Source organism: Chaetura pelagica, unplaced genomic scaffold (genome assembly GCF_000747805.2).
Source record: "Chaetura pelagica isolate M959 unplaced genomic scaffold, ChaPel_1.0 scaffold283, whole genome shotgun sequence".
NCBI classification, from domain to species: domain Eukaryota; kingdom Metazoa; phylum Chordata; class Aves; order Apodiformes; family Apodidae; genus Chaetura; species Chaetura pelagica.
In genome coordinates, this window is record NW_009952688.1 from 197015 (window position 1) to 221547 (window position 24533).

Genomic DNA, 24533 nt, shown 5'->3' on the forward strand with positions numbered 1-24533 from the left:
GCTGTTCTCAGTTGCAGGAGCCTCTTAGCCTTCACTCTGTCTACCCAAATTGAGCATCCTCAGCGCAGTTAATCACCCCAAGTGCTGAGGCCAGAGACAGCCAAGGCCCGGATGCCTGGCGCAGTTCGCCGACCCTGGGGAGGAATGCAGCTGACTCACACCATGGGAATCTGACCTCTGTCATGGCCCTGCAACTGGCTGAGATCATGGATATCCATCTCCTGGCACTACAGCTCCCAGCAGTGCTGCAAACAGTCTGGCTTGATCTTCAGGGTCACAGCAGCCTGTGGTTCTAACCTCACTGCAGTGATGCTTTTCAGGCATCCCTGGCACAGCCTCTGTGCCTTAAAAAAAATACTCAGGAGCACAGGCACTGGTCCTGGCTCTCTCCAGCATGGTATGTGCAACTAGGAAATGCTCCAAGTGTGCTAGAGCTGCCTCTGACTCTCCTCCAAGTGACCCATAGGGTCCTGTTGGAGCTGCCGTTCTGGTGTTCTTTATTTAAATCAGTGTTATCCCTGAAGTGCTCGCTACTAATCACTTCTCATCCTCCCAGGATGCCTTCAGCAGTGCTCAGATTTGCTTCGCTTGGCACTCAACACGCCCTCTCCTTTGCAACTCCACCTCTGCCCACACCAGGACACCACTCCTACCCTGGGTGCAACCAACACCTACAAGACTCCCAACTGGTACTTAAGTTTCCAGCCACTGTGATGGGTGGAGAAAGCCCTGAAAAAAATCTCATTTCCAAATACTTTTTTCAAGTGCTGTTCCCCAGGTGTGAAATGATAAAGCAAATCCCCAAGTACTTGGGTCGAACAGCAGGTTTCAGGTCCAGCATGTGGCTTCTGAATCCCACCCTCACAACACTCCTCGTTCCTGCTTGCACTCTCTGGCCCTGCATTTTAGGCCCTGCAATTGTGTGTGCTTCCTCAGGGAATCAGAGAATCACAGAATATTAGAGGTTGGAAGAGATCTCTGGAGATCACCTAATCCAACCCCCCTGCCAGAGCAGGTTCACCTGGAGCAGGTTGCACAGAATGGCATTCAGGCAGGTTTTGAGTACCTTCAGAGATGGAGACTCCACCACGACTCTGGGCAGCCGGCTCCAGTGCTCTGTCACCCTCAAAGTAAAGAAGTTCCTCCTTATGTATAGATGGAACTTTCTGTGTTCAAATTTGTGCCTGGTACCTCTTGCGCTGTCACAAGGCACCACTGAGAAAAGACTGGCCCCATCCTCCTGGCACCCACTCTGTAAGTATTTATAAACATTGATAAGATCACCTCTCAGTCTTCTCTTCTCCTGACTACAAAGACCAAAGTCCTCAGCCTCTCCTCATAAGAGAGATGTTCTAGTCCCCTAATCATCTTTGTAGCTCTGCAAAAGTAGGCATCAGTCTGTCTAGTGTTTCTCAGTGCTGAGCATGAAAGAAGTCTGGGTCACCTGGTCACCTGCACCAGGAAAAAGGGACATGGGAAACCCCCAGTCATGATGGGATCCTTCTAAGCACTCAGTGCACAAAGAAATGCCTTGGATCCCTGACATCTCCAACTCTACAGGAATAAATCCTATTCTGTTCTATCTGAGCAAATATGGGTGCTTTCCTGTCAGAGCTAAAAGGATTGCTGGGTCTTTCCTGGGTACAAGCATGGCCCAGCTTGACAGCTGCAGGGTGACAGTCCCAGGGCTGGGGATCTGCCATCATGAGGCATGGCCCTGGCTCAACCAAAGATGGAGCCCCACAGGGATGTGCTGCAAAGCCAGCCCGTGCTGCAGAGCACGGTGCTGGGGGTGCTGCAGACCCACGCGGGAACAGCCCCACAGCCATCGCCTCACTTCCTCCATCTGCCCTGGATACCCTTCCCACTGTGATTTTCCCCCAAGGCTGTAAAAGCCAAAACCAACAGAGGAACAAAAAGCAAGGTGTAAACACATCACGGCGACGGCAGATCCGGCGCGTTACGGGTTCCCCACGTCAAAATAATGGATCAAAACTCCTGCTGCTGCCCGGGCTCCAGAAGGGCACGGCCGCTCCTGCCCATGGATTATGTTCGATGAAACCAAGTTAGTAGCGTTTTTATCTGTCAATTAGGAACCATGAAACAGTTATTAAATAGAGTCAGAGCCCTCCTTGCTGCTCTCTTGGGCAGTGCAGGAGACACATAACAGCCTGTAATGAAGCATTAAGCAGCAGCAGTTTTGTTTCTGATAGGATTGGAAATGATAAGCCAGCAAGGCATGGTCGGATGGGGGGAGTGGGTCCCTGGCTCAGCAGCCACACACCAGCAGCTGCTACAGGGAAGACCAAGACTGAAATTTCTGCCCCCTACCCCAAACAAAGTCTCTGCAGTACTGTTGTCTTGCTGCATCTGCTTCCTGGGGGAGAAGCGCAGGCCTGAATTTAATTATCTGCTTTTCCTGGTGCAGCTCTGGGTGATGACCGTGGAGCCAGGAGGGCCTTCGGCTGTGTATGGAGATGTTATCCCAGCCCTGAGGAGGAAAAGGGCTGGTCTGAACAAGCTTTCAGAGACAGAGACTGGGCTGTACGCGGGGATGAAGATAACAAAGGCACAGTCCACTTCTGGAGCCCATCAGAGGCCAGGAGATGCTGTTGCTGTCTTCCTGCCACAGATACAATGCCCTACAGCGTCTTGCAGTAGGCTGGCAAAGCTTGGAGCTCACTCAAGCTTTCCCCCGCGCTAGGTTGGGAAGTCTAGCTGCCCTCACAGGCTCTCCTCCCAGGACTTGGCATAGGACAAGCCTAAATTTGAAGCAGAGGAGTGGTGGTCCTGCAGGGAGGGAGATCCCAGATATGGGGAGCAGAGGCACCCGATCTCAGTGCCAGTAGACACATTTACCCATCTCCATCCCAACCTTCATGTCTCAGGGCTTGGCAAGCCCCGGCTCAGCCTCAAGATGCCCAGGAAGGTGTTTGCTCACCCACCCACATCATGGATCCATCCCCTCCCCTGCTGATATAGGCACCCTTGGAGGCAGCACCTATTTGCAGCCAAGGGGCCACCCTTATGGAGATGGTAAAACAGTCCTCTCTACACCTTGCCCCACTGAACACCAGGGATCTGGTCCTGCCAAAGGGTTTCACACATTTATGGCAGCTTTGCAGCTTGTTCACTTCCAGTGGAAACAGGACAACAGCAGTTCTTTTGCTTCTGGTGATTTTAAATGAAAGGTTGGGTTTCCAGGGCTTTTGGGTTTCCTCCTTTTGGAGGTCCCTCTAATTTCATTAAAACCTCATCAAACGAAAATTAAATGAGCAAAATCTCAAAACCAAGCTCTTAAATCTCTAACTTCCTGATTCAACAACAAAAAAAATTCAGCTGGCTCTGACTTCCAGGGCATTTTCCCAAAGTTGCCAGTGAATAGCAAATCCCATTTGTTTCCCTTTTCTGGGAAAAACCCTTAGAAATCTGAAAACTAGCATCTCCCAGTGCAACAGGGGCACTCGCTAGCTTCTTCTCCAATTGCCAGCCTTTGGAGTGCAGGAGGGAAGTACACTGTAGGATTAAGCTGGCTTATTACAAGTCAACACCATCCACCCCTCTTTTCCCACGAGCTTGCAGAGTCTCACTGTTTGAAAGATATTACAGGACTCATGGGAAAGTTGCACCATTGCACCCCTGTGGCATGGCCTGTAATGCTTGGCCTGGAGGCCAAGCCCTCTCCTTTTCTTCCAGCCATGCAGAAATAAGAAGGAGACCTCAGCCTGGCACAGATCTGAGCTCTCCCTACATGCAAAAATGTGGCTACAGTAAGAAATACCTCATGGCTGCAAGGCAATGATGGAGAGGTCTCTGCATGGGAGGGATGCTGGTACCCTGAGGGGGTAGGATGCTGGTGAGAACAGCATGGAGGGGATGGTGATGGACACACTTCCCAGGGGAAGCAGCCTCTTCCTGCATCCTCTGCCTGCTGTGTGACCATGCTGTGGCCATGTTGTACAGCATGGGGCTCTCTCAGCTTCACAGACAGAAGCAAACTTATTGGGAATTTATCACTACCAAGCCATCTCCGACACCTTCACCTTGCTGAGATAAAGAACATGCCCAGGATGTGGCTGACACAGCTGTGCAGCTTCTCCAACCTGCTTGGGTAATAAAAACAGAGAAGGACTTGAGGAAGCCATCAGACAGGCAAGGCACAGAGCTTTGTCTCCAGAGACCAGGGCACCCAGCCCCTCTGCTCACATCCATATTGCAAGCTGCTCCTAATGTGGACCCTGTGCATCGTGATAGGACAGGATCTGGGGCAGGTTTTCTGTCCCTGCACCATGGCATATTGCACATGGCTCACAGGCAGAGGGGGGCCCAATACCACCCAAGCTGGATTTCATACCAGCTGCCACTGACAGCTCATGTGCAAACCCCTGCTGGTGGGGCTGGCACAAAGCAGCAAGAGTGGGCTGGGGATAGCAAGATGCAGCAGGGACAAGAGAAATGGCAATTCCTGCCATCTCTGGGTAGACAGCAGGAGGTTTCAAGCCCACTTCCTACCTTGAACATACCTCCAAGATGGTCAGGAGGAAGGCCATGGTGGGTTGAGGCACATCAGTATCCAGTGCACCACTGTCAAGCAACCCATGTGGTTCTCCCCACTCTAGTCTAAGGAGGATCCAAACTTTGGGCCAAATGCAGCCTAGGGTCTTGACAAAGCACCTGCCACCCTCATCTGCCTGGGACCTTGGCTTTTGCAGCCCCTGCACCTTTCCAGCACATAAATAGGGGCTCCAGGCTCTTCCTCAGTCTCTGCTTTCAGAAAGGAGCCACATGGCAAAACCAGGCTGGAAGCTGCTGCCAGTGCCACGGAGCTGCCCAGGCAAGAGACAATCCCAGGGCAGAGACACAGACTGGGAGACCCACGGGGGCTCTTTGCAGCAGTGGTGAAAAGGATCTGCAAACTCCTCCATCCCAGCATGAGTTTCCTCCAGCTAGCAGAAGGGGCTGCTCCCTGATCAGCTCTTCCATGCCTGCTGCATACCCAGGAAGGATCCTGAGGGTGAGGGGAGGAAAGGCAGCCAACCCCTCCTCCCACACATTCCTGGCTTCCCTGAAATTTGCCCAAGAACCAACTTGCAGGGATTAGCGCTGGCCACATCCTGGTGAGAACAATATTAAGGGATTATGAGATTAGAAATACCATTTATGCCGAGAGGAATAACTCTAATTCTTATCTGATTGTCTACAGATGTCAGCAATCAACGCTCCTCTTTCATGCAAAGCAGGGAGTGCTGCTGCTGGAGCAGTAGGTGGACAGGACTTGGCCCCCTCCAAGCTCGAAGGGAGCCAGCTCCTCCCGCCGATACGCACCCTGGATTGCATCTGGCAGCAGCCACTGGCATGCAGACAGGGTTAGCTTCCTTTGTGGGGAAAAGCTGCCTGCCAAGAGCCCTGCACTGGGGCTGTGCCCCACTTACTGGGCTGCCCCGTATGTACAAGGTCACCCATGCCTGCTGTAAGCAGGGTGCTGGTGGAGGATCCCGGGTAGCGGGTGCTGCTTTTTCTATGAGCAATACCAGCCTGAAACCTCACACCTCCAGCTCAGCTGCAAGCCCAGCATGGCCTGCTTGCTACCCTAGACCACTAGTTCTTCCTGGCCTGCTCCTCCCTGTGCAATGTCTGCACCTTCGGACAAGGATGTGGTACCATGACCTGCAGGACGCGTTGGCATCTTCGTCACGCGTGACTCTTCTTGCCCCTGGAGGAGTCTGATGACTTCAAAACAAGATAAACTAACCCAGTCTCACCCCAGACCGGTGTGCTGTCCTGCTGCACTCTCAGGGCCTCTCTTACACTTGGTCGGAGGGGCTGGAGATGGCAGTGCTGGCTCCGTGGCGCAGCCTCTCGGGCTGGCCCAGCACTTTGTGCCATCTCACCTGGGGAGGCAGCTCCTAATGGGGTAGCATGGGAGGCTCTGCCTGGCCATTAAGGGAGGTAAGTGCTTCTGGATACACTCTGCCAAGCTCCTGTCTGCACACTGGAGGCAGAGGTTTGCAGGGAGCTCCCCACCGCTGTTTCATGGCATGTTTTCTCCATTCAGCTTCTCTGTCAATCCCTTCTTCAGTGGAGGGCAGCAGGAGCTTTTGGTCTGTTTTGCTTTTCTGCCTTCCCTGTGCCTTGCAGACACCCCAGTGCTGAGCCACTGCTCAGCTCCTCCTGGCCAGGAGCAGGGTGCACTCAAAGTCAAGGCATCAGGGAGCTGGGATGGAGCAGGGCAAGGAGCTGTGCTCCTCCTGAGCTCTGCAAGACTGCTGCCCATCCTCCTTTTCCCAGGCTTCTTGCTCCAAGATGCTCATTTGCAGCTGCCCCCAACACTTTGCTTAACTTCCTTGCACTGGCTGGAGCAGCTCAGTGTTGCAGGGAGGATGGCTGGATGGCTGAGACACCTGGAAAGCCACCAGCCCATCCCATCACTGTCTTGTGGCATCGCTGCACAGGGGTTGGCCTAACTTAGTTTAGATCCAGTGAGGGCCACTCTGCCCCTCCTAACCTCCCTCATTTTTGCTTCTTACAAACCCCACTCTCCTGCTGTCTTTCAGGCCAGGTGTGAGAACCTGGTATCTCAAAAGATGCAGGAGACAGTGGGGACAGTCTCAGCCCCATCCTAACTGGGGACATGCAGCATCCTCCAAATGCCTGCCCCACAGCCTGCTGTGCTGCAGGTTTGTCCCTGCAGCCCTGCTCTGCACCACCAGACACCTGAATCACATTAACCAGAGAAAGACAAAGCCATCACAAAGCTAAATCTGCAAGACAGGGATATGCACCTTCCTTAACTCAATGACTTGAAGGCCAGAAGAGAAAATTAGTTCATCTCACCTGACCTCCTGGGTCGCACAGGCCATTACATCCCTCTGCTACCCCTCTATTGAGCCCAATAACTCGTGTTTGACTGAATCATCTTTCAGAAAGGCAGCCAGCCTTGCTCTGCAGATAACAAGCAACAGAGGAGCTACCGCTGCTTTTGGCAGTTTGTTCCAATGCTTAATCATTTTTTCTATTAAAAATATAAGCCTCATTTCTAATTTGTACGTGGCTGTGCTCAGCTTCCAGATATTGGCTCTGGTTATGGCTTTGCTTGCTGGTTTAGTACCCAGTATCTTCTCCACTTTGAGGTAATTACCAATGGGAATCAGGGCACCTTTCCAGCTCCTTTTGAAGTCACTATTTTACATCTTTCTCCTCCTGGCAGCCCCCTCCACTCCCTTTGCATCCTTCTGTACTTCCCCTGCTTTTCCAAAGTCTTTCTCAAATTAGTCCTTCCATAAAGTCCTGGGACTGATCTCCAAAGAGGTAAAATTGCCTCCTCAGCAAACATACACAGCATTTCACAGAGCTGGCTCAATGTTGGCTCCAAAGGCCCCAGAATGGTATTTTTGGCCAGCTTGTCCCAATACAAACTCAGAGTTTGAGCTGCCTTCATCCTGGCACCCTCCTGCAGGAGGGATCTCCTGTGCTCTCTCTGATTTTACTTTTTTTTCTCTTTTTTTTTTTTTTTTTTTCCCCACAATAATTAAGCCCTGGAGGTGCATGGCAGCACAGACCTCACATCATTGCCAGCCCCTGGCAGCTGCTCACGCTCACCCCAAGTGAGACTCATCCCTGGAGTCTGCTCTGATCCACCAGTCGCCAGGAGATGGGGAAGCAAGGGAAGGGAATGCAGCAAAACGGTGCCTGCACTGACTTTGTGTCACTGCAGCTTTGTGAGCTTTTTAATGCCCATGAAAAAGCTCAATGCTCTTTTTCACTTCTGAACAAAACCCTCAGCATCCTCCACAGGCTGATGCAGCAGCCCCCATGCCACAGCTCATGCAATGCTGTGCTATCATGGCAAAACTGACACCTAAGAAAGCTGCTCTGGTGGATAAAAACGTGAGACATGTTTCCTCTCCTGAATCTCCAGAAGTGATGGGAGCTTTTTCGGTGTGCTTATACTGCTCCAGCAAGGCAAGCCTTGTCTGCAAAAGCCACTTGTCACCACCAGCACTTGCAGCAAGGAGAGGGCTGGTCCTCTCACATAATCCCCAATCCAGCAGCATTTTCCCACCTGCATTCATGTTAATAGCATGGGTGGCCATGGGACCAGCAACTCCACACTCTCTTTCTCCAGGAAGAGAAACTTCTCAAGAAGTCTTGGAACTTATTTCACCACTTACGTCCAAAGAGGTCAGTATAAGAACTGCCCCCTGCCTAAGGATCATGGGTCTGTCTCCCTGTTGCAGACCCCACAGGAGATGCTGCAGAGATCAGAAGGGAAGCAGAGTAAACCCACACATCAGCCAGCCATGCTAAGCCAGCTCCAGCTTGCTTGGTTGGGCAGTGGGGGGAGGAGAAGGAGGAGAGATAGGAGGGTGGGCTGGATGATAGAGGCTGTGGCATGTGTGGAGGTTGCCACCAGCAATGCCTCTGTGCTGGCTGCCCACAAGCTGTCCTGCTCCATGGTGAGATGCACCCAGGCACCCCGTCCTATATGACCAGAGTTTGCTGCTGCCCCAGGGTGGGCTACAGTGGAGGGAGCCCTGAGTGGAGTATCCCAGCCTTGCACACCCCTGTTGGAAAGACAGGCATGGTGAGGAGGACACTGAGTCACCAGTCTGGTTCCTAAGCCCAGTTATGTGGCTTTGGAAAATCACTCCACAGTCTGCCAGTTTCTCCTTCTGTCTTTTCATTTAGGCTCTGACCCTCTGCTTCATAGAATCATAGAATCATAGAATCATAGAATCTTAGGGGCTGGAAGGGACCTCGAGAGATCATCTAGTCCAACCCCCCTGCCAGAGCAGGGTCACCTAGAGTACATCACACAGGAACTCATCCAGGTGGGTTTTGAATGTCTCCAGTGAGGGAGACTCCACAACCTCCCTGGGCAGTCTGTTCCAGGGCTCTGTCACTCTTACAGTAAAAAATTTTTTTCGGATATTCACCTTGAACCTCCTATGCTCCAATTTACACCCATTACCCCTTGTCCTATCACTGGTCATCACTGAGAAAAGCCTAACTCCATCCCGCTGACACTCACCCCTTACATATTTGTAAACATTGATGAGGTCACCCCTCAGTCTCCTTTTCTCCAAGCTAAAGAGACCCAGCTCCCTCAGCCTTTCCTCATAAGGGAGATGTTCCACTCCCCTAATCATCTTCGTAGCTCTGCGCTGGACTCTTTCGAGCAGTTCCCTGTCCTTTTTGAACTGAGGGGCCCAGAACTGGACACAATACTCCAGATGTGGCCTCACCAATGCAGAATAGAGGGGGAGGAGAACCTCTCTTGACCTACTAACCACACCCTTTCTAATACACCCCAGGATGCCATTGGCCTTCTTGGCCACAAGGGCACATTGCTGGCTCATGGTCATCCTCCTGTCTACCAGGACCCCCAGGTCTCTTTCACCTACACTACTCTCCAGCAGTTCAGCCCCCAACCTGTACTGGGACATGGTGTTGTTCTTCCCCAAATGTAAAACTCTGCACTTCCCCTTGTTGAATTTCATCATGTTTCTCCCCGCCCAACTCTCCAACCTATCTAAGTCTCTGCCCACCAAGCTGGGCTCTTGTTCCTGGCAGGGAGGGGGCTGGGAGGTGGCAGGGGCTGTGCTATGTCCCTAGCACAGAACTGGAATTTGAGTCCCTGGGTTTCAGTGGTGGCAAGGGAGGAAGAAGCATTTGCAGAAGGCAGCTGTACCTGGCTGGTGACTCAGGGAAATGAGGCATTGAGGGAAGGGTCTCCCATTTGGGTCCAAAGGCAGAGAGCAGAGAGGATTGAGCATTAGGAAAGTAATCTGGAGCCAGAAATGTGTCTACAGCAGCCAGAGACCCTGCATGCCAGGATTCTCTCTTTGCAAAGGCACATTCAGAGCAGTTGCACACCATCTTTCAAGCACCAGAGCTGCCCACTGGGCCATGCAACCACACCATGGTACACATGGGGATGTTGCTGTGAGCAGGCAGCAATGCACAGGTATGACAGAAGCAGGTCATGGTGCCCCAGAGCACCAATACCCACATGGACACACCTGCATGGGACCTTTCTGCCCAGCATCCTCTGCTCCCCGCTCAGGAAAAAGCCCATCCAGCGTCACATGTTTTGGGCTTTTGCCTTGCTGCAGGAATGGCTTTGGGAGCACAAATTGCCTTGGGCATTTCTCTGAGAGCCATTAGTATGTTTTCCACCATCAGAGGCAGACAACTCAGAGGCAGCTGCTCCTCAGAAAAGTGAACAGCACCATGTCATCTCCAAAGACCATAACAGATGATGAGTTCCAGCCCATTAACTATATACAAGTCTCACAGCTCCTCAGATCTAGCCAGCTTAAGTCCCCAGGCACTGGCTCAGACCAACACAGGTTGCACAGCATCCAGAAGGCAGCCAAAAGGCAGAGAGCTGCTCACAGCCCTGTGTCTCCTTCCCTGACATCCACCTGCAACACCTGACAAGGCTGCTCATTGTGGAGCATGTACTGGACTGGGGTATGCTCAGCGCAAAGACACACACACTGTGAGGCTGTGGTGAGGAAAACATCCAGGGTTGGGAGCACTGCTCACAAGAGAGCTCAACATGAACAAAACCAAAGCATCAAGATCTGAGCTTTGGCTCATGATCTCCCCATGATTTCCTAGCAGTATTCTTCTTGATTTCCTTGAGTTATCTTCTGGACACTAAAGGTGGACAGCACCATCAATCTCCTCTCCCTCCATGTCTGAGCTCAGCCACACAGGGCATTAAGCCTCCCCTGTGGGCCTGACTCTGGTCCAGCCCTGGTTTAATGGTTCAACTCTCCTCTACATCTCTCAGGGAAACAGCAGCAGCCAGGAGCCACCACTGGTCCCTGCTGCATGAGATTCTGCACATCGGGCTCCAGCTCTTCACATCCCCAGAGCAAGACTGAATTTTCCCCTGCTGCTTAGCACTGCACATCTCACTTGCTTTGGGCAAACACCCTGCACCCCTCTTTCTCCCCCACAGCACCAAGAATCAGGCTGCTCAGTCTGGCACCCAGCGAGCTGGTGGTGAGAGGGACGAACAGCCTGACCTTAGCCATATCCATGCTCAGCTAGCTGTGCACAACTCCTATTGGTGAAGGGAAGACCATCCTGGAGAGAAAACAAGCAGCCAAAACTCTAGGGATGGTATCATAAACCACTTAAATAATGCATTTTGCTCCCCTTCCCCACCATCCCAGCTCATGTCTTGTTTAGTTGGCAGCAAGTGATAAAGACCCCCAGGGAGCAGGAGAGGGGGAGAAAAGGGACATCTGTTTAAAGCATTTCTACTGCGTGGCTCTCCCAGGCTATTTCTATCTCTTCTTGTCAAAATTTATCAACTGCATAATTGTTTAAACAGCATTAAAGTGCTTGGAGCAAGAGCAACTGGAAATTGTCCTGCAGTTGCCGCTGGTACAGATGCTGACAGCTCAGGAAGGGACTGGGGAGAAAAGAGATCCATCGTTCATGGGAACCCTCTGACTCCTTTGCTTCAAGGGAGACACCACCCCATCCTCCTAACGGGAGGAAAATAATCTTACTTCATTCCTAGTGCCCTTCCCTTTTTTCCAAACCCATGACTCTCCTCGTCCCCTCCCCGCCCTGACCTGCTGTTCGAACACATTCACTCTGCTAAATTATTTACAGCAGACACCCTGGCTCGGGAACAATGTCTTCCATGCTGAAGCACAGTGGATCCTGCCCTGACCCTGCTGAGCCCTTGGCTGGGACCTCACCACCTGCCCAGCTCCCTCTGCCACTCCCATATTCCACCGGTGATTCTGAAGAGGCACAGAGAAGCACTGGGAGATGAGAAAAGATGAGGATTTGTTACTGCCTGCCATGTCCTTCCAGGCAGCAGGGAAGGGGCTGCAGAGGGTCCCCCACCATGGCGTTTTCTCAGTCCTGGGGAGGCTGTTTGGCCCGTGTCCCTGCAAACATGGGCACATGTGGCTGATGACAGCTGTACCCCGTGCTGGTGGCAGCGCTGTGGCTTCTTCTTCCAGCATCGTCTGGGAAGATAGAGCGACTTCTTTTTTATTTTATTTTATTTTATTATTTTCTTATTAAGTGTCGCAGCCACGTGGAGCTGTGGGTGGAGCGGGAACAGCAGCACCCACACGCGGAGCATCCCTTCCTTTGCTCCCTGCCCCACGGCTGCGGTGAGCAGGAGGCAGCCGCACCCCATCCCGGCGCCCGGGAAGCCCGGGACTCGCCGCCGGCGGGGGGCAGGGAAGTGGGGCCCAATATTTTTAGCTCCAGGCATTCCTAATTCCCAGCACCGGGAAGCAGGGGTTGTGGGAAGCTGTTTAGACTGGATTTGGGCTTCTTTAATTAAGGGGCTGTTTTTGTCATGTTAAGGAGGATAAACAAACCTCAGGGGAGAGGGAGGAGGCTGCGCTGCCGTCCGTCTGGGACACGGGATGCCAGCGCTGCACGCAGCCTTCGACTCGCAAAGACAGGGAGGGTTTCCCAGTCAAGCTGGCAAGACCCAAAGCCCTTTTCCCTCTTCTCCAGCCCGGCAGCTGCTGGGATGGAGCAGGGGGTGGGAGCTACGTTGCTCCTTTGCCATGTCCCATGATCTCATCCCCAGCCCCGCTGCCAAAGGGGACGCACAGGCAGCTTTTGGGCTCACTGCACACCTAGATCCAAAGCTCAGGACCCCTCTAGGTACTTGCCAAAGGGGGTCCCTGCACCTGGGAGCAGATCCTGATGGACACTCCATCCCTGGCTCTGGCTGGTCAGCAGCAACCCCAAAACTCCCCTCCCTCTGCCCTGGAGAATAAGCTGTCAAGGGGGGGACTGTCTTCTCTTCTCAGTGCCCTCCTGCCTTGAGCCTTGCCATGTCTCCAGGGAAGCTATGAGCTCTCCATGGCACCCAACCCAGCATGAACCCACTGGTCAGCGGGTGAAGCGTCAGGTCACACCCCTTCAGCCACCAGTGGCGACCTGTCATGGGACAGGGGACCCTGCACACCTTGGCCTCCTCAGGGGCAGAGGCTCCAGGGGCCACAGCACCAGCAAGTCAGGGCAGAGCCACCCGTGCTGTGTTCCCGTGCTGCGGCACCTAATAAATGCCACGTGCCGCTCTGCTCGCCGCGCGCTCCCCGCTGCTCCCAGCTCCTCGTGCGAAGGCGGGGAGGGGGGAGCTGCTTGGATGGGAGAAGGGATATTTTTATTGTTTCTGACACTGGCTGCCCCAGATTATCATATTTTACGTAGCGAGCCAAAGAAGCATCACTCTGCTATGCTGCAGCTGGGCAGGCTGCCCAGCCCAGCAAGGGGAAAGATGGGGGGGAGGCAGCAGGGTGTGGGTGCGTGCAAGGGCAGGTGTGGGTGTGCAAGAGTGTGCACAGGCAGGGCACGGGGCACGGCTCCATACAGCCCTTCCCACAGGAGCACGGCAGCATGCATCCTGCTGGACGGGGCAGGAAGGTCATCCAATGCCTGCAAATGTGTTTGTTTTCCTAGTTCGGCTCCTAATTCGATTAGGGTTAATTAGGTCCATTTGGGAGCACGGTGGGGGTTTTTTGGGTGGGTGGTTTTGAGTTGTTGTTTTTTTTTGTTGTTGTTGTTTTGGGTTTTTTTTCCCCTTCTCCTTAAAAAGCAGAGATGGTAATTTGCATATCATTACCCAGCATGCCTTTCCAGCTCCCAGTCGCGCCAAGACCCAAAATCTGGGCACAGGCAGCAAAGTTTGTCCGTTGAATTTTCCCAGCCATGAACAAACAGCTCAGCACAGAAAGGCAGCGACTGGAGAGCATGCATGCCTTGTGAAACAAAGCAACAAAGCTGAACTTCGATGAATGAGGCACTCTCATAATCTGGTTGACCCTATTTCAATGGTCCTTTCCTACAGGGCCCCTTTGCAATGGTCTCCTTCAGGAACTGGGGGGTTGTGCTTGGCTGTGAAGTCCCTCAGATCCATTGCACCTACCCAGCCCCCAGTGCCACAAGCACACAAGGAAAAATCAACCAACTCCACAGTAAGAAAACCAACAGCCTTGGGGCGCATGTCCTGATGCTGTAACATCAGCAGCCAAATGCTTAACATTTATTAGCTCCTTCCCTGCCACAGGTTTGGTCTAAGTTACCGTAGTCCTGCCCCAAGCACTGCTCAGATACAGCCTTGGGGCTGACCTTGCATGGGGCTGTCCCTGAGGGGCAGGAGGACATTTGAAGGATTAGAGGGATGGATCACAGGGGCGGGTGCTGCTCCCTGCCAGCTGGACCTGCTGCCAGGGAACAGGCAGGGAACAGTCGCAGTCGTGTTTAACTTGCTGCTCTCGAAATAGCCTCAGTTTACATGGCTGCGGGAAGGGATTGGATAAGTTCATAGGGGAAAAATCCATCAAAAGGGCTTTATTTAAAAAAAAAACAACACACAAAAAACAAGCCCTGCATCACAGATTGCTGGACATGAGCAGGGAAATATCTGCACATGCTGACCTCGAGGCCAGGCTTCTCCACCAGCATCTGCACCAGGAGTAGGAGCACTGTCCTGACCGGCAGCACCCCACTCCCAGGCAGAGGAATCCCTCACTGCTGAGCCAGTGAAACCTCCAGTTTCCCAAGAGAGCATGTTGGCAGTGCCCTCCTGAAGTTATTTCCTCCAAACCAATCTGCAGCATCAGGCAGGCAGACACCAGTCACCAGCATTGCCTCACTCCACTGTTTAGCCTGTGCCCATCATGGGATGTTCATGCCTGCCCTAGTGCTTCATCCCTCCCCTGGGGAGCCCGAGGTGAACGTCTCACATGGAGAGATGGTTACCTTCTTTGTTTCTCCTTTATTTCCGACGGGTGAAAAAGAGAAAAAGTTACAAAAGCAACAAAAAAGAAGATGCAAACTGCAGTCCAACCCTGCAGTTGCAGCTGGAACCCAGCTGGGAGGAAAGGGACTTCTGAGGCAGAGAAGAGGGAGGCTCTGATTATTTATTAGTGGCCGATGTTTGATCGTTTGCTAATCAGGCCAGAGAACACACTTGGGCTCTCCCGGCCTCCCTGCTCACATGTGGTTCCTGTTGTTTTGCCCCTTCCCCCCTCCCTCTCTCTGGTTTTGCTTTGTTTGTTTTTCTGTTAATTTGGTTGTTTTTCCATGTCGTTTTCCGTCAAACCGCATGTTTTTTCCCCTTTCTCTCTCCAGCCGCTGCAGTGACAGACATGGAGGAAGGAGGCCAGCCCAGAGCAGCTCCCCCTCTGCCAGGCAACAACGCCCATGGGGCAGGGCTGGTGTTTGCACCCAGCTATGAGCCCCTGTGCCGCCAGTGTGATGGGAAGGTGCTGCCTGCACCCTGACCTGTGTCCCCGCTGCTGGGTGGATTTTGCTGAGTCTCCTCTCCCACGCAGACCCCATCCTTGCCTGCACCCTGGGCCAGCAGGCAGCAGCACAACCAGCGGCACTCAGGCACCCCCCAAAGATGGGCAGGGGGGAACAAGGAGAGGTGCAAAAGGGCAGAGCCACCAGGTCAGGATGAAGACGAGCAGGATAGAAAGGGACAGAGGGATGGGAGAAGAAGGACAGGCGCCTGCCCCAGCTCCCTCCCTCCCCTCTTTGCACACCAGGCCTCCCCACTCCCATGTGCGCTCTCCGGCTTCTGGCAGCCTTTCTGCCGCGCGTTTCCACTCCTCTCTGGCCCATTAGCAGTATTTTTATAACATTCTGTAATGTACAGAGCTGTGTGCCAAACCTCAAGAGCGCATTATTTCCCAATGTCTTTGTTATATCCATCCCCAGGCCCTCTGGCTGCGCGTTTCCAAACGCAGAGCTGCAGCTCGCGGGGGCAGCCGGGAGCCCGGCACTATGCTCCTGATACCCACAGCCTTCCCCTGCCTGCTCCTCAGGCTCAGTCACCAGGCTCAGTCCAGGAATTCCTGGTGAGCAAAAGCCCTGGCCCCTTTGTTTGCTGCTTCTGGCCTTGCCCTGGCAGCCCTGGCTCTCCAGGCTGCAGGGCAGACGATCCACTGGAGATGAACATGGAGCATCCTGGTTGCTCTCCTGTGCTTCATCCCTTGCTCAGATGCCTGAAAAATGGGAGGCAGAGCAACGTGTTGCTGCTTGAAGTTTCCTGGGACAAGCTGCCCTGGAGAAGTACCACCTTTCCCTGGGGTGGTTTGTGCTTCAGATGCTTCACACACAGAGATGGGTGATCTCAGACCTCTAGCGACACACAAGCCTGTGGGCCCTTCCTCCTCTACTAGGTGGGTTTTCCATCCCTGGTCACCCCATCCCAGGATCCGGACTGTCCCCACTGCAGGCACACTGGTGTCCCCATCTCTGCAGGGGACAAGACAACTTGGTTACCCCCAGCGCATGCACTACTCTGGGAGGTAGTAGGCTCCTGGACATGTCGTCCATGATGTGGACATGGGTGTCAAACCCCAACACAAGGACCAGCTGGGCTACCCATGTCCTCCTGCCTGCTTACTGGAGTGCATTGATGAGACAACTTCTTTATGCTTCTTTATGCAGCATCCTGGCCCCTGTGGAGTGAAATTACCACTCCAGAAATTCTGGGGTCCCTCTGCAACTACTGGCATGTCCCACTAGAGCTCCCTGCTCCTTCTGTGCCAGAGCCATTATGGGGAACACTATCAAGAGTGGCCTGAAGGCCAATACTGAAGCTCCTCCATCCCTCCCAGCAGCTCCCCTTTCAGCACAATCTGATCCCCTTTAGCCATTTCCTAAGCCATGTTCCAACTCTTCTACTAATCCACATTTTCTCTGCTTTAACTCATAATTTCCCATGTGGCATCATAGCAAATACTTCACTGAAGTCAAGACAGATTACATTGGCCACATTTCTGGGCTTAAGAAACCAGTTCCCTTATCAAAGAGAGCTATCAGGTTAATCTGGTGCGATATATCCTTGGCAAGTCCCCATTATATTCTTCTCCCAGTTTCCATTTGTCTCCACGTCTTTAAACTGCTTCCCCTTCCAAGCACACCCTGCAGACCTGCTGTGCTGTGGGGTCAGGCTGTCTGATCAGGATTCCTCCTCCCCTCAAGCACAGGAGACACATTGCCTTGCCCTGCAGCACTGGGTACTACCAATGACCTTTCAGTGGCTAATGAGCCTTGCTAATGAACAGGACAAATCCTCACCTGCAGATGAGGTGTTCCCCCAGCCTTCAATGCATCGTTTCCTTTGAAGGTGCCTACACTGTGGAGGATTTTCTCCAGGTTTTGTCCTTCCTCCTCCCCTCCAGCCTGTGCTGCCCTTGCTCTCAGCATCACTGCTCAGACCCGGTTCATTTGGTACTGGGCTCTGCTGAGTTTACCTTTAATGTCCTCTGAAACCTGGCTGCAGAGCCAGCTCTTCTCTTCTCTCCTCATTTGCTCCATATTTATATGGCTAACCCCCCTTTTCATTTCCTCTGCAAGGTCTCACTCAGCTTGACTCCTGGCAGGTCTCCCTTTATCCCTGCACTTGCTGACCCCCATGACAGAGCTCACTTTGCTAATTGACACTCAAAAAATTCCTGGTCCTCGCCGCTTCTCTGCTCCCTCCTCACACCTTTCCTGCAGCGTTGTCTGCCCAGGAGTGCCCCTGCCTCACTTGGGGGGCACATTCCACCATTTATTTAATGAGATCCCCAGCAGTTTGCTGCACATGGCCCCAGCCCCTCACCCCAGCTGCCGTCATCCTTCTTGTTGCCCCAGAAAGAGGGGAAAGTGCAGGCACAGGCCTGTTTTTATTTAACTTCCCTTGCAATTGAAATTAAATGAGTCCAAGATCCCTCAAATCCCAGGTTTGGGCTCCCAGTGTGTTCAGCTGTAGCAGGGATGCTACCAAAAGGCCGTACTGCAAACCTCCTGTGAGCCACCTATCTCTATGTCCACCTCCAACCCCATCTCCCCCCCATCTCCATCTCCATCATCACCACACCCATGCCCATGCCCATGCCCATGTGCACCTCCATCTCCATTCCTTCCAGGATGCTCTTCCACAGCAGCCCGTGCACCTCCAGGGAGTCAGTCATGCCCCACAGAGGCAGGAAAGTTGGGGTGGTGGTGCAGGCAGGGGCTGGGGGTGGCAGCCCTGGGAAAAGAAACCTCATGGAGAACATTACATTAAAATCTAGGCAATTAAATGAATTGCCACTAAAAGCGTCTCACCTGATTAGTTCCTTGCATACTTAATTGCATCAACAACACTGGGCATTCACTTATTTATTTGTCACCCTCTGTCCCAAGACTGGAGGCCCCTGCAGTGTCTGACCAGGTTCCTCAGCTGCCCAGTGCTCATGGGGGCTGTGAGCTGCCAGCAAATGGGAACACGTGGTAACAGGAAACAGCAGGATTTGGGCTCTAACACTGAGCAATTCCCACGGGTCCCTGAGCGGATTGACGGGGATTACTATTAGCGAGGTGCTTAGCAGATGGAAGAACCATTGCAAAGTCACAGCGATGCCACAGCTGCAGAGGAGGAGGACTGAGCCAGAGCCCAGCTCTAGAGAAAAAGAGAGGTCTAGGGAGGGGATTGCAGCCCCCTGTGGACTGGCACGGCCTGGGACCTCTCCTCAGATGGGATGTGGTGAGCAAGGAAATGTGATGTCCAAGGAGAGAATCTGCACAGCCTCTTCCTGCTGCTACCTGCTCTGCACCAAGCTCCTGCATTCCCTCCCTTGGACAACCTGTGAGCATCTCCTCACCCTGATGGTGCAGCTGAGGGGCCCCTGACCCTGCTACTGCCCTCTTGTCTGCTGTGCTCCCAGCCCTGACACCTACTTGCTGCCAAATCTCCTCCTATGCTGACTGCTCCACTCTTGTCTGCATCTCATGTTACCTTTTAGCTTCTTCCACTCCATCCCCTTGACCCATGTGCCAGGATCATCCCTCCCAGCAGATCTGAAGCCATGAGCTCAACACCAAGCAGCATCCCTGAAACTTGAATTTCTTCAGTCTGACCTAGAGGTGCAGTGAGACCCTCCTGCCAGATTTGCAGGGCTTACACAGGCCACACAGGTGGTCCTCCTGCAACCCTCTGCCCCTGGACCATGATCTAGGATGGAAATGTCCCCCAGGTTCTCGTGCAAGGACAGAAGGTGAGATAAAGAGAAAAGAAAGGCTCTTTCATGTCCTCCAAACCTGGGAGCATATGGCCACCTACACCATGCATCCTCAGCTGGTGGGGCTCACGGTGCCTCCTAACACCCACAGCAGTTACCATTCCACAGCCTGTGAAACTGGCTGGTGCTCCCAGACACCCACCACTGCCAGTTGCAGACACCGTGCTGTGAAACACACGGTTGCTGTATCAGCTGTACAAACACAGCAGCCCACCCAACACACAGTTGCTATCAGCTCTCAGCATCATGTGAAACACAGCAGAACTCTTATCATCTCCTGCACTGAGACCAGTGCATCACGTGCTTCAGATAGGCAAAATCTTCAGAAACCTGCAGCTGTCCCTCCAACATGCTTGCACACAGGGGCTCTGCACACACATGGCAACTGCCACCACTTTTTGCCAGCTCCTCTGAAATAGCAATGCATGTTGCAGTAACCCTGCCCAGGGCTTCTCCTTCCCAGCTACAAACCCTTCTGACAGCTCGGCCCCAACACTTTCCACCTGCACAGATGGTGGTTGTGGCACTAGGCTGGATGGAGACAAAAACATCCCTTCCCTAATTATTCCTGGGGCATTTTTAATCTACTGGCTTTAATGCAAAATTTGGGGCAGGAGGGGCTGATTCTAGCATCACTGTGGGGAGCTGGTACAGTGGGATGGAAAAGGGAACCATACATTTGGACAGTACATGTGTTAGCATGGTTAGGGGAGGGCTGTGAGAGGTCAGCATGGGAGCAGAGAGCACGCTTCTGTCCCCATCAGTGTCACACGAGGGTACTCACTTCCCACCCGTAGGTAGGTCTGGTATTTGAGGTGCCAGGAGGAGCCCTCGTAGCAGGAGTACTGGCCGCTCTGTGTCAAGTTGACATTCTTCAGGATCAGGTAGGACCCGTTCAGGTGGGACTCATCAATGTCGGTGCCATTGGCCGTCCAGGTCACAGCTGCATCCCAGTCCATGGAGCCACACTTCATGGTCACATCTGCTCCTACCTGTTCATACTGGATGTGGCTGTCTGCAGTGAGGAAGAGGAGAAAGGCAGATGAGGTTAGAGCCCCAGGTGCAGGATCTTACCATCACTTGTACAAGAAGTGAGGGAAGGACTGGGGCATGGGCTGACACTGTGTTGGTGGCCATGGAAGCTCAAGTTCTCCTCTTGGCTCTGATAATAATTATTTTAACTTAGACCTGAGTGAACTACTGGGAAAATAGCAGGAGATCAGAACTCAAGGACCACCTTAATCTCACAAGATGCTTTCTTTCGACCTTTACCTTAGATGAGACATGTCATGACTGTACCAGCCTGATGATCCACAGCACAGACAGGTACTCACACCAGCCAGTCATTGCCACTCTTGTACCTTTGTGGCTCATTGCAGGGTACAAACCAAATGCACACATCAGAAACTCCCAGTGGAGAGGTGACAGAGCCCCATGCCCAGTAACCAGCAGCAACCTCAAGTTATTTACTAGCAGAGGTGGGTAACAGGCAGCTGTCCCTGCAATTCTCTGGCCAGGAAATCAGGGGGGACGATTGTGACCTAACTGTGCTTTGGAAAGGGGCAGATGCTTAGTGCATTCTATGTTGTTTTTGTCCCTCTGACTGGCTTTTCTTATCACTCTACAATAACATGATGCCTTGCTGAGCTTTTTGATTTAGCATCTTAAGAGTGGGGCAATACAGCTCATTGGGCACCAGCTGCCTAATTGAATTTTCTCAGGTTTCTGGACAGGAGCTCGAGCTGACAGTCATTAATGATCCTTAGCAACTGAATTTTTCCCATGTTGCTACACTGGCTGTGCTGAGCTGCATGCAGCAAGGAGAAAACTGTGTGTGTGTGTGCATGACACAGGGTGAAGCAGGACAGGTGGAACAGCAGAGGATGAGGTTCTTTCAAGGCTTCATCAGGCTCTTGTGCACAGACAAAAGTGGTTCAGTTCTCAGAATACTCCCGGGTTTCAAAAACACATTTGACAAGGTGCCTCCCAAGGAAGCCAAGCAGCCCTGACACATGAGGAAACTCCTTGCAAGGATTTATAGCAGCTAAAGGTCAGGAGACCAAAGGTGAGAACAAGCCATCAGACCTGGCAGCAGAAGACGTCACCGGTGAAATTCGACAGAGGTCAGAGCTGGATCAGAGCTGCCCAACACCCTCATAACTCACAGGGAAAAGTGGGTTGAGGCAGTGAGAGGAGATAGCAAGCTGCTGAGGCTGTCAGGGCAGCCAGACTGCAGCTGGGTGCAGAAGTGCTGCACAAGGGTATCACAGTATAGACCCACCAGGAAGTAACACCGTGTCAATAAACACACTGGGATGCACACAGGGAAAACGGAGCCTTGCTGCCCCTATGGCTCCAAATGAGCTGCAGCCTCCATGGAAATACATGTCGGAGTCACCACACTCACTTCCCTGAAATCATCAGCTCAGTGGTGACCAAAAATGCAAACTCGACACTAGAAAGTACTCAGAAAGGGATTGAGAACAAAATGGAAAATGTTGTACCCTAAAAGCCATGCGCAAATCCATCCCCATGACATCAAGAGTGTAGTTCAGCTGAAAACAGGGAACAGAAAAGGGAACAGCAAAGGCTGGAAACAGCCCCTGCGTAAGGAGGGCTTAGCAGACTCCATCCCTTTATCTGTCTAAGGATAAACTGAGTGGAGAGGCAATGGACACCTACGCAATGATGAGTGACCTGGAGAGGATAAATAGAGAAGAACTGCTTGCTCTTTCTCCTAATAAGGGGCAACAAATGAAAACAAGCAAAAAAGAAAGCTTCCCCCCAAACCCACGTCTATTGGATGCTGTAGAGGAAAACAGTGATTAAATGAATCAATAGAAGAAGACACCACCCAGGACCTTAAGGCAGTGAGCTGCCCAGTGAGCACAGGGAGGCTGCAGGCAGCTGATGGTGGGGAGAGATGGGAGAAGCACCCCCCATGCTTGTCCTGCTCTTTTTTCCCTCTGTAGACATCACCTCCTGGGTCCTGTTGATATCCTGTTGATACCAGATGGGCATGATTCAGCCATTCCATGTGTGAAGCCCCACAGCCTAAGCTCATCTGCAAAGGAGAGAGTCTCAGGGTGAAGCTTGGCCCTGGAGGACTCCGTGGTAGGTCTGAGCTCTTCTGCAGACAGTCTGTCAGGACACCTGCTTCAGATAGGGAAACAGCATCTCTGGGGATGCTATCACTGCTAGAAAAGGCAGTGCTAAGAACAGATGGAGAAAAACTGCATTTTAGTAAGATGCTGGTGAGATGCTGCAGGATCGTCTCAGACACTAGCCAAGGGTGGGGACCTTTGAGAGACTGCGCTGATCAGACAAGTACATTTCACGTGTCTCAAAACAGTTTAGTGCACATACTGACAGACAGGAAGACAACATCTAAGCTCAAGCATCTGTGTGAGGAGAGGTAGCTGAAAAGGACCCAGATAAACAGGCAGATAAACGAAAGTGAGGCAGGAGATGGATGAATGAATAGATGAATGACTGTGGTAGCAGATAGACAGACAGATGGCTAGATGGGCACAGATGGGATGGAGGGAACTATATGGAAATGAAAGGATGGATGACTATGCAAGTGGATGGATGGATAGGTGGATGGATGGATGGATGGATGGATGGATGGATGGATGGGCAGATATGGGGAAGCAGAGATGTGTAAGAAGATGGAGGGATAAATGTATAAAAAGCTGGCTGGTTGGCTGCATAGGTGGATGGAGAGATGGGTAGTCAGATGGGTGCATGGGTAGAGGGAGGGAGTGTTGGAAGGACCAATGAATGGCAGTGGTGTTGGGTGGATCACTGGCTGTTCACATAGATGTTAAGATGGATGGGTGGATGGATAGATAGATGGACAGATGGATGAATGGATGGATGGAGGGACCAACAGATAACTAGGTAGATGGGTGGATGGACAGATACAGATACAGAGCTAAGTTGCAGCACCTTACTCAAATTCTCCTCTAATTTCTTCTAATTTTATAAGCTCCAGACAATTTTTTTTCTCCTTTCCTGTTGGCTCCCAAAAAGCTGTTGACTTTCCCGCTTTTTAAGGATCTGCTCAGCAGAGACACTGGAGACGCTGCATGAACCACAAGCCTTTTGTGGAGAAAGGCTCAGTGCAACAATGAACCCATAGACCTGCCCATCTTGCCTGGCTCCTGCTTGCCTGTTCCCTAGCTCCAGTGAGGCTGTGAGAGAAGGGGAAAGCTCCTGGGTGCCCAGCTCTGTGTCTCAGCACTGTGGCTGGGGGGGCGGCAGTAGCTGCTGCCAGCAGGACTAAGCTTGGAAGAGGAAAGAGGCACCTTGAATTATTTCCTATTTGTCCTTAAACACAGTTGCAAACACATTGGCACTCATTCAGACGGGCTGAGGGAGCCATTCCTGGAATACAGGTCTTTGAAAGCAATGCTCCTTTCCAAGGCAATGATTTAAGGCCCCCGACGAAGGAAAAACCCGAAGCAGAACGGGGGAGGAGGCGTTTCTCCCAGCTGGGTTTGCTGAGGCTCTTCCTGTAGCCAAGCCAGGTCCCCATGCTCCTCCTGCCCAGTGCCAGGCACAGGAGTCCCACCCATCAACACTGCCCTGCAAAACCGTGGCAGATCCCTAGGGAAGGGGCAGCCTGGGGACAGTCCCAGCCCCCCCAGCACTGGAGCAGCCTTGTCTTGTGCTGTGGACACCAGTTCTGCTTTAGGACAGGAATGGGAAAGGGCAACCAGAGCTTTTACTGGGAGCCTCCACTTCCCACAGGCTGGGTATGGGCAGGCCCTGCCAGCCAGAACTTCATGGCTACCTTGGGTAGGGAAGGGACAGAGGTCTGTCCACCTTCATGGTCATCATGTCACTGGTAACAGATGGGATTGATGATCAAGATGGCACCTGTGCTGGATATTGACTGGGTCAACTTCTTGGGGCTGCAGCTAACCAAGTTCAAGCTGGAAATGGAGAAAATATATTCTCCAGGAGGATGGTGCAGCGATGGGACAGATGTCTATCCTTGGAGGTTGTCAGGAATCTGCTGAGAAAGCTGTGGATGACCTGGTCCAGTGTTGAGGACAGTTCTTTTCTGAGTGGGGCACTGGACTAGACACCTCCGAAGATCACTTCCCAGCAACACGGGCTAAATCACTGGCTAGAAGTGATACTTAGAGATGCTGCCCTGCCCCTACACCACCCTGCTTCTCCAAAGTATGCTGCTTTTTAGGTCAGGTGACAGCACAAGGGTGAAGCACAAATAATGGAGAGGTTGTGACATTGCACCCCAAGCAGCAACATGCCTCTGAGGATTCAACACCACCAAGGGCAACATCCTCTGCTACAGCACACCAGCCAGTCACAGCACGGCTTGGAACACGAAGTCTCAGAGCTAGGGAGGAGCTGTGGTGAAGACTACCAAGGGCAGCAATTACAGCTTTACCCATAGCTTTGCAAAGCTACAGGGGAGGAAAGACAGGAGCCACGCGTGGG

General features: G+C 52.5%; 1 protein-coding gene across 1 annotated transcript in view; it reads right to left on the bottom strand.

Annotated features, from left to right (window-relative positions):
- CNTFR (ciliary neurotrophic factor receptor) overlaps positions 1-24533 on the bottom strand; it is an 87185-nt gene that overhangs the window by 37859 nt on the left and 24793 nt on the right. Inside the window, exon 2 of the mRNA XM_009993790.1 lies at positions 19846-20076. Coding sequence (XP_009992092.1) covers positions 19846-20076 — 231 coding nt within the window. The remainder of the gene's footprint in view (positions 1-19845; positions 20077-24533) is intronic.